Raw genomic sequence first — 15,364 nt, forward strand, 5'->3', positions numbered from 1 at the left:
AGTTTCTACAAATCGTCTGATGGTGAAAGATATAGTCGATATTGAAATACCTTCGCCTTCATTACGAAAGTTTTCATTGAACAGCAATCTCACTTCACTGTATGACCTTTGTCTATCCCCCCATCCTCTCATCATCAATAGCGAAACACTCCCATGCTCTGTAAGAGAAGCCATTTGGAATTGAAAACATAAAATTTGCAAAAATTTGGTATAAAAAATTCGGTTTCTTTACCTTTAAATAGAAATAATAAGTAATGTACCATTGATCGTTAATAATAATATGATAATCATTCAAAACGGACTAGAATGACATCAAAACTTTTTAAATCGATGAAAACTCAAAAACAATCTATTATCTGTTTGACACTGATAGAATCGAGACAAATAAAAACCTTGAAGCATACACTTTATCGATGGCGAATAAATTTTTCGGATACCGATCCTGGGATTTTTGAGCTCGCTAAAACCGAATCCGACGTCGGATTTTGCAAATTCAAGATGGTCAATTCAAGATAGCGGCCGATATTTAAGAATAACAAAAATTGGATCTCGTTTAAGGAGTTTTTGAAGTCGTTTCTGAAATCGAATCCGACGTAGGATTTTACAAATTCAAGATAACCGATCCAAAATGGCGCCCGATATTGAGGAATTATCAACAATCGGAGCGTGACCTCGTACGTAACGTAAAATCTCACTCTTCACATTATGGGGAGTGGGGTAAAAGTATGTGTTTCTAGCCTAAAAAAATTAATTGACTTAGATATGACTGATATATAACCTTAAGAACAAGATCAAGGTTGAAAACGTCATATCCGAACGTAAAATTTTTCAATCTTGACACTTTTAGGTCAAAAGTATGGATTTTCAGTCCTAAAAAAGTCCGGTTTGACCTTAATAATAATTACCTTATTAATAATAATCATAACTCATGACCTTGAGAATAAGGGCAAGGTCACGTCTGAATGTCCCTCGTTGACCTTTACATTCTTATTCTTATGCGTAACATTGCTCCCTAGGAGGTGCATTTTCGAAGACATTCGCGTTTTCAGCCTAAAACAAGCTTAGACCTTTATGTGACCATCAGAGGTCAAAGAGCCTCGGTAAGCCCTATGCAAAAAATGCCCGTTTTCGGTACCTCGATTTTTGAAACTTTTTTTATGCCCAATGGTTACTTATGATGACCCAAAAATCCCTGCAAAGTTTCAAGATGAGCATATGCCCCGTTTAAGAAATATAGGGGGTCAAAGTTGACCATGTCCAATTAAAAAATATAGCAGCTTCACATTTATACTCCAATAATAATGTCTAAAAAATTCAGCCGAAATGGTTCTTTTAAGGTTTTTGGCTGCTGATTACGAATCTGAAGTCAGATTTTAAAAATTGGCGGATCCAATATGGCGGACGAATTTTTCTTAAATTCGTCAGATTCACTTAAAACTCGTTACTCGGGGGTTTTTGGGGTCGCTGATTACGAATCTAACGGTTAACTAACTTTTAACCAACACTAAATCTTCTTTGTCACTACATTAAACCTACTTTGACCCTACATAGAAAGACACCTATATGTACTGGATTACTTTTATCGGTGTAAGTGCAGATTTGTTTAAACTGTACTTTATTGTACGCAAACCAAGCTTTAAATGTACTATCATCAATCGAATCGATGTTATTCATATCAAAAGCTATTTGATTACTTGATTTTAGCTCTTGATAATATTCAAACATTAAATCAAATTGAAGCTTGATCTTTAGAAGGTACTTCTTCAGATTGTTTGACTAAAGGCCAATATTCGTAATACCTACATGTTCAGAACACATTCGAGCACCAGATGGAACAAAGAATTTATAAGTCATAAGAAGATCACGACAATTCAACGGTGGGACTACAATAAGGTTATCAAAACTTTGACATGAAAATGTGCATCGATTGTGAGAACTAAGACCTTTTCGGTAAATCGATAAATCTGGTTCATCAAGATCAGTTGAAAGATTTGAACTTTTCCATAATACATTGCAACCTCTGCAGAGTTTAGCATCTGATGAAATATCACTTATTTCACTTAGCTTATGTTTTTTTGAGTTGCCCAATTGTCTCATATTATTAATAACTGTTAATGGGTCTTGAATATTGTTAATAGGAAAAAACTTGTCATCTTTACTTCTTTTTTGCTTATCACAGCTAATGCATTTAACGAAAGGCATTTTTACTAGAAAATCGAACTTTTTGCAGTAGCGCATATAAAAACTTTGTAAACAACAAAAAAGCATAGATTTAAGTCATTAGCATGCAAAAACAAAGAGTACAAAAAAATCTTACCATTTATCTTTAATAATATTTTTCAAACAACAATATTTCTAGATTTTCGAAACTGAAACTTTTATTTTATTACATTCGCAAGCGTACGATACAAATAAGATGTAGGATGGAATGGAATGTTAATGAAATGATGATCTGCTGATCGTCTTTTGTTTTCAGGGTTTCGTAACTCTAGGCCGAACTCTTTAAAACGAGACTCAGTCGCTCGACGCTCACCGCTCCTAGGTAGAATGTAAGTCCAATGTGAGGAAAAATAGGTCCATTGTAGGACAAAATAGATTCTATGTAGGGTCAAAGTAGGTTTAATGTAGTGACAAAGAAGATTTAGTGTTGGTTAAAAGTTAGTTAACCGTTAAATTCGTAATCAGCGACCCCAAAAACCCCCGAGTAACGAGTTTCAAGTGAATCTGATGAATTTAAGAAAAATTCGTCCGCCATATTGGATCCGCCATTTTGAATTTTTAAAATCTGACTTCAGATTCGTAATTAGCAACCAAAAATCTTAAAAGAACCATTTCGGCTGAATTTTTTGGATATTATTATTGGAATATAAATGTGAAGCTGCTATATTTTTTAATTGGACATGGTCAACTTTGACCCCCTATATTTTTTAAACGGGGTATATACTCATCTTGAAATTTTGCAGGGATTTTTGGGTCATCATAAGTAATCATTTGGCATAAAAAAAGTTTTAAAAATCGAGGTACCGAAAACGGGCATTTTTTGCCGATGCTCTTTGGCAGTGTTTAATGTCATATCCGAACGTAAAATTTTCCGCTCTTTTCATTTCTGGAGTCAAAAGTATGGAGTCCCATTTAAAAAAAATTGACCTGACCTTGAAATGACCTTCAAGGTCATTGTCAAGGTCAGGTCAAATCCAGGGTCACCGTCAGATAGCCAGGAAAAAATCATAAAAACTAAGTGCTTCGCATTTTTTCTAGGACTCATATTTTTCGAGTTATTCTTCTTCCGGGACTTTTATAACACCCTGTATAATAGTATTATAAAATCGTACTATATCTTTGCTTTTAAACTGTACTCTTTAAAATAAATAAAAAATAATTTCATTCTTTAACTTTTTAACATACCATTAGTACAACTTAATTTAAACTTATATAAGCTATACAAGAAACAGAATATTTACATTGCTAAATATCATAAAACAATGTTAATAAACAATAATAAAATAAATACAATAATCAGCGTATAATTCTTGGTGTCTGGAAGACGTCAATGTCTAAAATGACATACGAAACAAATGACATTTCCCAAACATTTTTGTATGTCAAAAGGTTAATTTAAGGTTAATTTCATTCACACTTACCACAATCGTACTCGTCCGAATGATCGTAGCAGTTCATATGACCGTCGCAATGTTTTTCCATAGGGATACACAAAGTATTAGAGCAGGTCCATTCGTTTTCCAGACAATAATGTTCCACCTTCACGCATCTTTATCGAACAATAAACAATAAAACAAAATAAAATGAAATAAATAATTCAACACTGTCTCTTTAATCATTAACATGTTCCATGTCGAGCCGTTTTTATGCGATTTTTCATTCAAATCATTTGATAGTTCAAATAAAAGTAGATAAGTTATTATAAAATATTTCATTATATTTATTAATATATTGTTCATTGATTATATTTATTGATTTATATGTTATAAAATATTTCATTGATTCATTGACCGATAAGTAACTTGTATAAAATAATTATATCGTATACTAACAGTATATGCAACTTGGATGGATAAAAAGGAGTGGGAAAGGGTGAGAGAAAGATTGCCTAAGAGATACATATGGGTGGCGTAGTGGGCGGGGAGGAAGAATAGAAAAGGGAAAGCAATGGGAGGTATGTTAGTAGGTGTAAAAATAGGTATGAAAGTGGAAAGGGAAGGGAGGAGGCTAGAGAGAGAGGAGATTATGATGGTCAAGATCAGATTGGAAGAGAAGTGGTGGAGAATAATAGGAGTATATGTGAATAAGGAGGAGGAGAAGATAAGATAGAGAAATTAAGAGAATGGATGGAGGAAAAGGAAGAGGGAGTAAGAATTTTGATAGGAGGAGACTTAATGCAAGGCTAGGAAGAGAAGGAGAAGGTTTAGGAGGAGAGAATGAGAGAGGGGAAAGGGTAGAGAAAGAGTAGGAAGTCGAAGGACAATAAAGTTAATGGAGAAAGCAAAAGATTGTGGGAATTATTAGAAGGGTAAGGGTGGATGATTCTGAATGGAAATCATAAGGGGGACGAGGAAGGAGAGTATACTTATATAGGGGCGCCAGGGGAATCGGTAATTGACTATGTAATAGGAGATGAAGAGTCGAAAGATGGAATACAGAGATTGGAAGTAGAAGAAAAAATTGACTCGAACCATCAGCCGGTAACGGTATGGATAGAGGAGAAGGGAAAGGAAGAAGAAAGGAGATAGGGATTAGGAGGAAAAAAGGTGGGTAGGAGATGGTGGAACGAGGAGGGAAGAGAGGAGTTCAAGAGGGAGTTTGGGAGGAGAGAGGGAGGAAAAGGGGTGGTGGAAGAGGATTGGAAAGTTTTGAGGGAAAAAATAGGAGGGGTATTGGAAAAGACGGGAAAAAGGGAGAAGGAGGGGGGAAAAGGATGGTGGGATGAAGAATGCAGACAGGGGAAGAAGAAGGGAGCTGAGAAGAGGGAGAAAGGAAGGAGGAAATAAGGAAAAATATAGAGAGGAGAAGAGAAGGTACAGAAAATTATGTGAAGAAAAGAAAGAGAGGAAAAGAGTGGAATGGATGAGGGAGATAGGGGTAGCAAGGACGGAAAATCAAGTATGGAAGGTGATAAATAGGGATAGGAAGAAGAAGATGAGGATAAACGAAGGAATTGAAATGGAGGAATGAGATAGGCACTTTAGGAGGTTATTAGAGGGAGTGGAAAGGAAGGTGGTCAGAGGGAGGGGAAGAAATGAGGAAAGGAGACAGAAGAGGGGAGTAGAAAGAAAGGAGGTGAGAAGGGTAATAAGGAGGTTAAAAGATGGGAAAGCGATGGGGGGGGATGGAATTCCAAACGAAGTATGGAAGTATGGGGAGGAAGAAATGGAAGAGTGGATATGAGAGATTTGTGATAGAGTGTGGGAGAGTGAGGAATGGCTGGAGGATTGGAAAGAGAGAGTTATTGTGTCAATATTAAAGAAGAAGGGAAGAGAGAGAGCGAAGTATTACAGGCGAGTGACGTTGACGCAAACGGCATATAAGATATACGTTACAATTTGGGTAGAAAGGCTGAAGGAGGGGATAGAGGAAAAAGGGTTGTTGCCTCCGAGTCAGACAGGCTTCAGAAAAGGGGTGGGTGCCATAGATAACATATATGTACTGAATTATTTAGTGAACAGACAAATAGATAAGCAAGGGAAGATGATGGTGCTATTTATGGATTTGAAGGCGGCGTTTGATTCGGTGGACAGAGGAGTGCTGATGGAAGCGATAAAGAGAAGGGAAATAAGCGAAGGTATAATCAGAAGATGCGAAGAGTTGCTAAGAGAAACAGTCAGTAGAATGAGGGTAGGGAAAAGGAGGAGAAAGGTTCTGGACGATGAGGGGAGTAAGGCAGGGCTGTCCAATAAGCCCAAATTTATTTACCTTGTTGGTGACGGATATGGATGAAGAGTTGGAGAGAGGAGGATAGAGGGGAGTGAGGTTGAAGAATGGGAAGGTGTACTCATTGGCTCCACGCAGGGGGGGGGGGCGACGGGCATAAATCCCGCCTCCCCCTGCGCGTCGATGAAGACAGGTAAGGAGGAAGTGGAGGCCCGTTTGGGGACGGGCCCCACTCCCCCGGTCCCCCCAGCTAAATAGGGGGGCTAAAAGAGAGGGTGGGTGTCCCCTCTCTCCAATTAGAAACCAGGAGGCCAACCTGGCCGGGCAACCGGCCGGGGCGCTGCGTCTCCGACTCCCTTTGTGGGAAGGGGTGCGGTACTTGGGCGAGTGGCTCCATTAGAGCCCCAGGGCTGGGGTGTCGGGGAGTGAGTGCCTGCGCAGTTCCCCCGACTCCCCACACTCCGGCCCGACTGGTAGACACTCCGGTAGGGTTTTAGTCGGTAAGAGTCCGGCATAACCCTCGACCCCCCAAGGGTCGAGGGTATCCATAAGGATTTCCCCACCTGGAAGGTGGGAACCCCACTGTGATAAAAAAAAGGTGTATTCATTGGCTAATACGGATGATGTTGCGATGTTGGCATAGGATGAGGAGGGGTTAAAGGGAATGATGGTAAGGATGGAGAGATATTTAGATGGGAAAGGATTGGAAGTAAACGTGGAGAAAACAAAGGTAATGAGATGTAGGAAGGGGAAGAGGAGATGGAGAAAGGTGAGCTGGAGGTGGAAGGAAAAGAAAATAGAGGAGGTAAGGGAATTTAAGTATTTAGGATACACAATAAAGAATAATGGATCACAGGAGGCACAAGTGAAGGAGAGGATAAAAAGAGGGGCAATACTGCTGGTACAGGTGTGGGGGATAGGAAAGAGGAGATTTGGAGGGGACTGGGAAAGAAGAATTTGGTTGTTCGATAGGCTGATATGGTCGGTGATGAGTTATGGGGTAGAAATTTGGGGATGGGAAGAGAGAGAGAGGGAATGGAAAGGGTGCATGAGAGGTATTTAAGATGGGTGTTAGGAGTGGAAAGGTGCACGCCAGGGTACATAGTTAGAGAGGAGATGCAGAGAGAGAAAATAAGTGCAAAGGCAGGTATGAAGGCATGGTGATATGAAAGGAAATTGGAGAAAGGTAGGGAAGGGGAGTTAGCAAGGAGGTGTTGGAAAGAAATGAGGGAAGGAGGGAAGAAGGGAAGGGCAAGGAAAGGATGGGAGGAAAAGAGGAAGACGTACGTAGAGGCAAAAGGGTGGAGGATAGAGGAGGTAGAGGAATTGAGGGAGAGGGGAGATATGAGAGGGGAACAAATAGTGGAGAGAGAGAGAGAGGAAGCAACAAAGAGAAGAAAGGTGGAAAAAATTGAGGAGTCAAGATATAATGGATGGTATAAGGGGGATAAAGGGGGTGGGGGTGCCAGGGTATTTAAAGGAAGGTTGGGGAGAAAGTAGGTGGCAAAGAGTTGCAAGATATAGATTAGGAAATGGAATGAAAGGAGGAAAATACTGGGTGGGGGAGGAAGAAAGGAAGTGTAGGATATGTGGGGTAGAAAAGGAAGTATGGGAGCATGTGTGGGAATGTGCAGGGTGGGGGGAAGAAAGGAGATGGCAGGGGAGGTTTTGGGGGAGGAGGGAGTGGTTAAGGAAGCTGGATGGGGTGAGAGGGGAAGGAAAGAGTAAGTGGAAATATGAGTGTGAGGAGGATGAGATTAGGGAAGATAAATTGTAAACGGGAACGGAAGTCCAAAATAGGAGAGGGAGTTGCGTAGAGTGTGCGTGTGTATGTATAGGTAGTAAGAAGGATAGGATAGGATAGGATAAGTAAATAGGTTAAGATAGAGAGTAAGAGAAATGTATGAGAATTGTAACCCTAAGGGGAATCAATAAATTAATATATAATATTAACAATATGTGCAGCCTGAATGGAAAGTTTAATATATATTACCGGTAATACACGTGACACGGAACGTATTAACTAGTCTTTTTATAAATAATGCCTCATAAACGTGCACCTCGTTAAAAAAAATTTTCGTCAGTTATACTAAACTATATCAAATTCGCCTTCTAATAAGTTACTTTTTATAGATTTTTGGCTATTAAACACGAATTTGGGTACAAAATGTTTATTATGTTAAAATTTTAAAAAGCATACTGTAAAAAATTCTAGAAATCCATTATTTGCACTTTTCAATAATTTATGTTTCTGAACTGAAATGTGTTGGAGATTTTTGTAAGATCTCAAATTAAAGCTATTACTCTATAATAATATAAAAAAGATAAGCAAAGACAAGCAGTTTAAAAGTCTTGCACCAAATTATATTAACCAATAAAGGAATTAACAGTCCTACATTTTTCTATGTATCTCCCAATCTTTTTTTCTATTAATTTCAACATGATTAGTTTTGTGGAAGCTTTCAGCGTGTAAATCTCAGATTAAATTAAAACTAAAATTAACTTAATTAAATAATTTATTTAAATAATTTTCTATCACATCCTATTTTTACTACAAAATTATAATCTCATATTTAAAAAAATACGTTTTTAGCATTTTTAGTGTTTTTAGCATATTTTACAGTACATTTCTCGAAATTTTACTATAACATTTTGCGCCCAAATTCGTATTTAACCAAAAATTTACAGGAAATGACTTATCGGATCTTAAAGCAAATAAATTTATTTTTATTATGCAATATTATCACTGAATAATCCATCAATGACAAGTAGTACTAATGGCATCGGTCATAACATTGACCAACCTGAAGGCATCTAGGTCAAGACGATGGCATTTTTGTTGATTGATGGCACATAAACCGGCACATCCAGTAGGATCTTCGAGGTCCTGGGGGCTTTTGCATGTTGGCACTTCTTCATCAACGAGGGCAACGCACACTTCTCCTTCAAAGCAGTCGTCGCAATATCTAGTCACATTAGTGTTGTGACTCATATCTTCTATTTCCATGTCTGTCGACGGTGAAGAAGTCTCTAGAAATGATGGGTCGCTGTTTGAAAGGGCACTTGTGGTAACTGCGTTGATACTTGTTTTCATCATTATAGTCGTCGAAATACTTGTCATGTCTGTAAAATTCGGCTCATCGTTCGAGATTGCAGCCGTGAATGATTCGCTAGATGTAATGTTCTGTCCCATTAATTTATCTGTAGACGACTTCAGGTATTGCTGAATGATTTGGAGTTTTTCTGGTTCTGTAAAGAAGAAGCATGACGCGATTAGTTATCCCGCCAAAACGTAGTTGCATAATTGAAATATTACATTTCTTTTCAGATATTTTAACTGTTTACATGTCTCGCGGCACGATAGCGTTTCTCGCTATTTTTCGCAAGTATTCTGCAACTATATATGACACTTAAACGATTAATCCTTTGCATTCGGAGCCATTTCGCACGTTACCTACCAACAGCTCGGCGGCATCTTTGTAGGAAAATGTACAAACAGAAATCGCATCATATTAAAGTGTAGTTTTGAAATCAAGTTTATTGTAATAATATTTGGTTTATATCTTTAGACATTGAGGAACATATTTATGACAAAAAATCAAAATTTTATATCTTATATTTTTCTAACGTGTGGAAACGTCACCGATATGCATTGCAGATTCCTTAAGGGGATCCTGGAATCGTCTGTTTTACCGACACATTGATTCAATCTTCTCAAACACTATTCTTTTTATTAGCCGTACAGATTGAAAAATCCTTTTGTACAGTGAAAATACTTATAATAACGAAGTCTGGAAAGCAGAATTTTATGTAAAATTCAATGAAAAATTAAAAAATTACAGTTTCGTTATCATGTTCTGCATCAGCTCGTAACTTTACTTATTAATTATAACAGTTCTGCAGTTTGTCCGTGCAAAAGCTTTTGCTTTCATACTAGCCATAATATGAAAGAATAATACTAAAGTAGTAATACTAAAACAGAAATGAGTTCAGAAGTCAGTGTAAAAAGAATAGTATTTGAGAAAAAATGGCTTGGATGTGTGTGTGCAGAATATTCTTGCTACACTTTGGGGTAAAACAGAACAGTAGATTAATTCCGCATAATCGTAATCGATGGAGCTGCAGGCAGACACAGTCGTACTATCCTTGTCTGTTTCATGCGTAGAGTAATATTATGACAATGAAACTATAGTTGTTAAATTTTTTGTCGAATTTTACATAAAACTCTGCTTTCCAGACTTCGTTAAGTACTTTCATTGTGCAAAAGGATTTTTCAATCTGTGTAGCTAATAAAAAGATTAGTGGTTGAAACTCTCTCGTATTTGTTCCCTCGATCGCACGCTTATTAGTCTGCGTTCACAATCAGTTGGAAGACGTGTCGTATGTCGCACATATGTTGTATGTACCAATCACAACCTTACATGTGGTGTCTACATTAAATTATTGTACATTAAAATTAAATTAGCTATATATACAGGGTGTTTGATAGCTGGTCATGCAGACGAAAGTTGGAGATAGATTGAGTGTAGCCGAGAAGTAAAGTCATGTACCATAATGTCAAATTGCCAATAGTTATCGAGTTATTAATTAAAACATGTGAGCCAACGAGCGCGTAGAGAGCGGAGGGCGACCGCAGTAAGCACGTAGACATTTGATACAGGCGGAGTGAGTGAGTGACGGTAGGCGAGCGCGCGCGGCGAGGAGCAATGTAAACAACAAGAGGCGAGCGCGCGCGATGAGGAGCGAACGAGCGCAAGCGACAAAAGACGAGCGAGCGCGACGAAGAGCGAGCGAGCTATAAGGAAAAAGCTATAAAGAAAAAGCTCGCTCGCTCCTCGTCGCGCGCGATTGCCTCTTGTCGCTTACGTTGCCCCTCGCCGCGCGCGCTTGCCTACCGCCACTCACTGACTCTGCCTGTATCTATGTAATCTACGTAATGTCTACGTGCTTACTGCGGCCGCCCTCCGCTCTCTACGCGCTCGTTGGCTCACATATTTTAATTAATAACTCGGTAACTATTGTCAATTTGACATTATGGTACATGACTTTTCTTCTCGGCTACACCTAATCTATCTCCAACTTTCGTCTGTATGATCAGCTATCAAACACCCTGTATACATCAGCGAATCGAAGAATCCGAGAAGCAGCAGCAAAATGCACATTTCGGAGAGAAAGCAAATATCAGCAGCGTCGCATTCACATTCATATAAGATCTGTGTGTAGAAAAGTCGAAATGATAATGCAGCACACACATTTGTCTGAAGTCTGTGAGAAAAGATATACTGGGTGTCCGAAATTTCCGCATTCGGAGTACAGGACATGATACTTTATGCTAAAATAAACAACTTTTTCCTTTAGCAAAATTGCGTTCGACAAGTAGTTTTTGCAGGAGAGCGTGTTAAATTTAACGAATAAGCGCTCTTGTTTACATAGCGCTCAGAGCGGCGCGCGCGCCTCACTCGCGTGTACTTAGTCCGTGATTAGTAATCATATGTAGTATCTTTGAAGACGCTCATACGGTTCTGTTGTGATTAGTTTACGACATTTTAAGACTGTGCTTAAGACAATTTTAAATAATAAGAATCAATTATGAACAATATCGGGATTTGACCTGCTTTCGTATTTATATTGCTTAAATAATGAAAAGTTAATAAAATAAGTATTGCCTTTATTTCTTACGTAATAAATGAATAAAATATTGTCTGGTTGCACAATATTATTTGAAAATATAGACAAATATAAATAGTAATATGTTTTGCGAGCTATGAGCGTTCTATTATTTCAAATTGCACAATTACGTGATAATTAAGTAGTATCATTAAACTTAAAGATTAATTTACTGATCAAGCGTATACATTGGAATATACATATTTGTAACACTGATTAAAAGTAAAATATTTGAATTAACGTCTTTTAAGAGCTCTTTTTTTATTTTTTTATAATGTAATAGAAAATACAAAGAACTTATTTAAAATTCAAATTGTGTGATATATTTACGTCACGGTCTACATTTATTTATTATTGCTTATGCACGTTAGCCTTTCAATACGTACTTTCCTTACATGTTTCGATTATTGCGAGTAATATTGCTATAGCCTCAATGATTTATTTTCTTAACAAACTTGACCACTGAGGCTATAGCAATATTCCTTACAATAATAAAAACATGTAAGGAAAGTATGCATTGAAAGGCTAACGTGCATAAGCAATAATAAATAAATGTAAACCGTGACGAGAATATATCACACAATTTGAATTTTAAATAAGTTCTTTGTATTTTCTATTATATTATAAAAAAATAAAAAGAGAGCTCTTAAAAGACGTTAATTCAGATATTTTACTTTTAATCACTGTTACAAATATGTATATTCCAATGTATACGCTTGATCAGTAAATTAATCTTTAAGTTTAATGATACTACTTAATTATCACGTAATTGTGCAATTTGAAATAATAGAAATCTCACAGCTCGCAAAACATATTACTATTTATATTTGTCTATATTTTCAAATAATATTGTGCAACCAGACAATATTTTATTCATTTATTACGTAAGAAATAAAGGCAATACTTATTTTATTAACTTTTCATTATTTAAGCAATATAAATACGAAAGCAGGTCAAATCCCGATATTGTTCATAATTGATTCTTATTATTTAAAATTGTCTTAAGCACAGTCTTAAAATGTCGTAAACTAATCACAACAGAACCGCATGAGCGTCTTCAAAGATACTACATATGATTACTAATCACGGACTAGGTACACGCGAGTGAGGCGCGCGCGCCGCTCTGAGCGCTATGTAAACAAGAGCGCTTATTCGTTAAATTTAACACGCTCTCTTGCAAAAACTACTTGTCGGACGCAATTTTGCTAAAGGAAAAAGTTGTTTGTTTTAACATAAAGTATCATGTTCTGTACTCCAAATGCGGGAATTTCGGATCACCTAGTATATGGAAAAATGCGATGAAAGGATAGCGTAATCGCATCAGCGCTTATCCGGCAATTGTCTTTATTATATAAATACTATGTAAATATTGGGTTGGCAATTAAGTGATTGCGGATTTTAAATAAGAATGAAAGTTCAAAATTTTAAATTTGCTTTTTTAAATTTTTTTCAATGCGATACATTGAGCTTCTCTGCAATATCACGTGCTATGATGATCTGAATCGATAATGGCCTTGATATTGGTCTCATCGACTTCAACTGGACGGCCAGATCGTTGAGCATTTTTCAATGAAAAGTCACCAGAACGAAATCTGGCAAACCAATTTTGACACTGCCTTTCTTTCAAGGCTTCATTCCCGTATACGACACATAACTTCTTGTGTGCTTGCGATGCGTTCTTGCCTTTTCGGAAATAATACAATAAAATATGTCTGAAGTGCACGTCTTGCTCTTCCATTTTTAAATTGGGGTAAAAACAAAACTAAACAACTAATCGATATAATTTTTGTACTAAATGAAAGGTAGAAGTCCAAACAATAAGAAAAAAATATAAGTTAGGTACTTTGAACACGTTAACGAAACAAAAGAAAGTGTAAAATCCATCTGTCGACAAAATCCGCAATCACTTAGTTGCCAACCCAATATATATCCACAGATGTGTACCAATATTCATTAACGTCGATAATAGATGATAACATTCCCTACTTTTTGACGATCGTCTCTACGTTATCGATGCTTTGCACGTTCGTTGACGACTTCAGCATCCCCTTAATACATGTTGTACGAAATGTATTCACACACTTATCTTTCTTATAAACTAGGTGCGCAACTAAGTTTCCGGGTTTCACACATGGATGGCGCCAACGATACATGTAGTCGACATACATGTCTGAAGCAGTGATGCCAGTTTCAAGACCCAAACAGCATAGCTACAGTGCGTGCAGCGGCGCGCACACAAGCAAACTACCGTGTACGTGCCTATCACGAACTACAGCACTCGGCGCTTCGGCTAAGTTCGAGCGGTGGAAGATGCAGATGACGCTGCTCTCTTTCTCTCACGATCTATTAGCTATAGCTAACGCGCCAGCCGTGAAAATGATACCTAGGCGTCTTTAATGTATTTCGCCGGTCGCTTGTCCTTTCTCGCGCATGCGTTCTCTACCTACCCAATTAATGGTCCTAATTCATTGTCGCATTAAATTGAAAGTTTTTTACATATAAAAAATATAAAAAATGAAGAAATGAAAAACAGAAAGAATGTAAAAAATAAAGAATAGAAATCCACTCTTGGCCAATGTATGTATGTATGTATGTATGTATGTACGCATTTTCCTTAAAAAAGCATGGTCATTAATTTGTAAAAATTATTTATTATGCAAAAAAATAGATTGCCAAATTAAATTATATATTTTCTGTTTAGTAAAAAGTACTCCGTTAATATACTTTTTACTTTACTAATAGCAAAATCATTATAATAAGCAACAGAAAAAGATGTTCTTGCAGTAATAGTTTTCTGCTGTTTCAATTTTATAAATGGACTAAGTTAATTTTATTTGGGATATCCCAAGTTCGCCAAGTCCTGGCCGGGGCGATGGAGTGCCCAATGAGGGACATCTCGCTCCCGCGCATGGTTCAATTCATGTGCGGGAGAGAGGAGAGATGGGAAGCGGCGGCCTCTTTCTGTAGGGACGTAATGTCCAAAAAGGAAGCCGCCGAGAGAGAGCGCCGACCGCACGAACCCCGTCGCAGGAGGCGACGGGGTTTACTTTTTGGTCGGCGACGACTCAGGGAGGGGGGAGGATTTAGGAAGCGGACCGGAAGTGACACCGGCCGAGGAAGAGGAAGAACCTCTGAATAGCAGGAGTCCAGGCCCTCCTCGGCCGCCTCAGGCCCGCCTCCGTCGTCAGGGGGGATCCGGCTCTTCTTCATAAAAGATGGATCCCCCTGCCGCGGACAAGTAGGGACAGGGGGGAGTGGTGCACCGTTTGGGGACGGGCCCACTCCCCCAGAAACCCACCCTCCCTGACTAACGGGGAGGGGGGATAAAGGGTGAGGGCGGATGCCCCCTCACCCTATAGCTGAAATCAGAAGGCCAACCGGTCGGCCTTAGACCGACCGGGACCGACCGGGACCGCGCCCTGGATTCCCTTTGCGGAACAGGGCGCGGTAGCAGATGGCGAGGGGCTCCCGAAAGGGAGTCCTGGGACCGGGATGTCGGGGAGGGAATACGGGAGTAGTTCCCCTGACTCCCCACATTTCCGGTCCGACAGGTAAGCATCCCGCAGGGGTTTTAGTCGATAGGAGTCTGACATAATCCTCGACCCCCCAAGGGTCGGAGGTATCCATAATGGATTTCCCCTGCGTTACCAAAAAAAAAAAGGATATCCCAAGTTGAAACTTTTGATTCTACATATTGCCTATATATTACAGAATTGTATTTCTTTAATGTATGGCACTCTGTTTTACTTTTTAATGGCATAAAAGACACTCAGCATAATGTAAAAGTTCCAAATAAAAATGGCTCCATAAA

At 38.4% G+C, this 15,364-nt stretch overlaps 1 protein-coding gene across 7 annotated transcripts in view; it reads right to left on the bottom strand.

Moving 5' to 3' along the window:
• The window catches only part of LOC105181089 (uncharacterized), a 259,808-nt gene that overhangs the window by 54,750 nt on the left and 189,694 nt on the right, over positions 1–15,364 (bottom strand). For 6 of the 7 annotated variants that reach the window (XM_025296635.1, XM_025296568.1, XM_025308204.1 and 3 more), the window contains 2 exons: positions 8,691–9,135; positions 3,642–3,769 (listed from right to left, as the gene is read on the bottom strand). In XM_025296635.1, the coding sequence (XP_025152420.1) occupies positions 3,642–3,769; positions 8,691–9,135 (573 nt within the window). The remainder of the gene's footprint in view (positions 1–3,641; positions 3,770–8,690; positions 9,136–15,364) is intronic. The other variant, XM_025296603.1, reaches the window with a different exon arrangement.

Source organism: Harpegnathos saltator, unplaced genomic scaffold (assembly GCF_003227715.2).
Source record: "Harpegnathos saltator strain DR-91 unplaced genomic scaffold, Hsal_v8.6 scaffold0, whole genome shotgun sequence".
Lineage (NCBI taxonomy): Eukaryota > Metazoa > Arthropoda > Insecta > Hymenoptera > Formicidae > Harpegnathos > Harpegnathos saltator.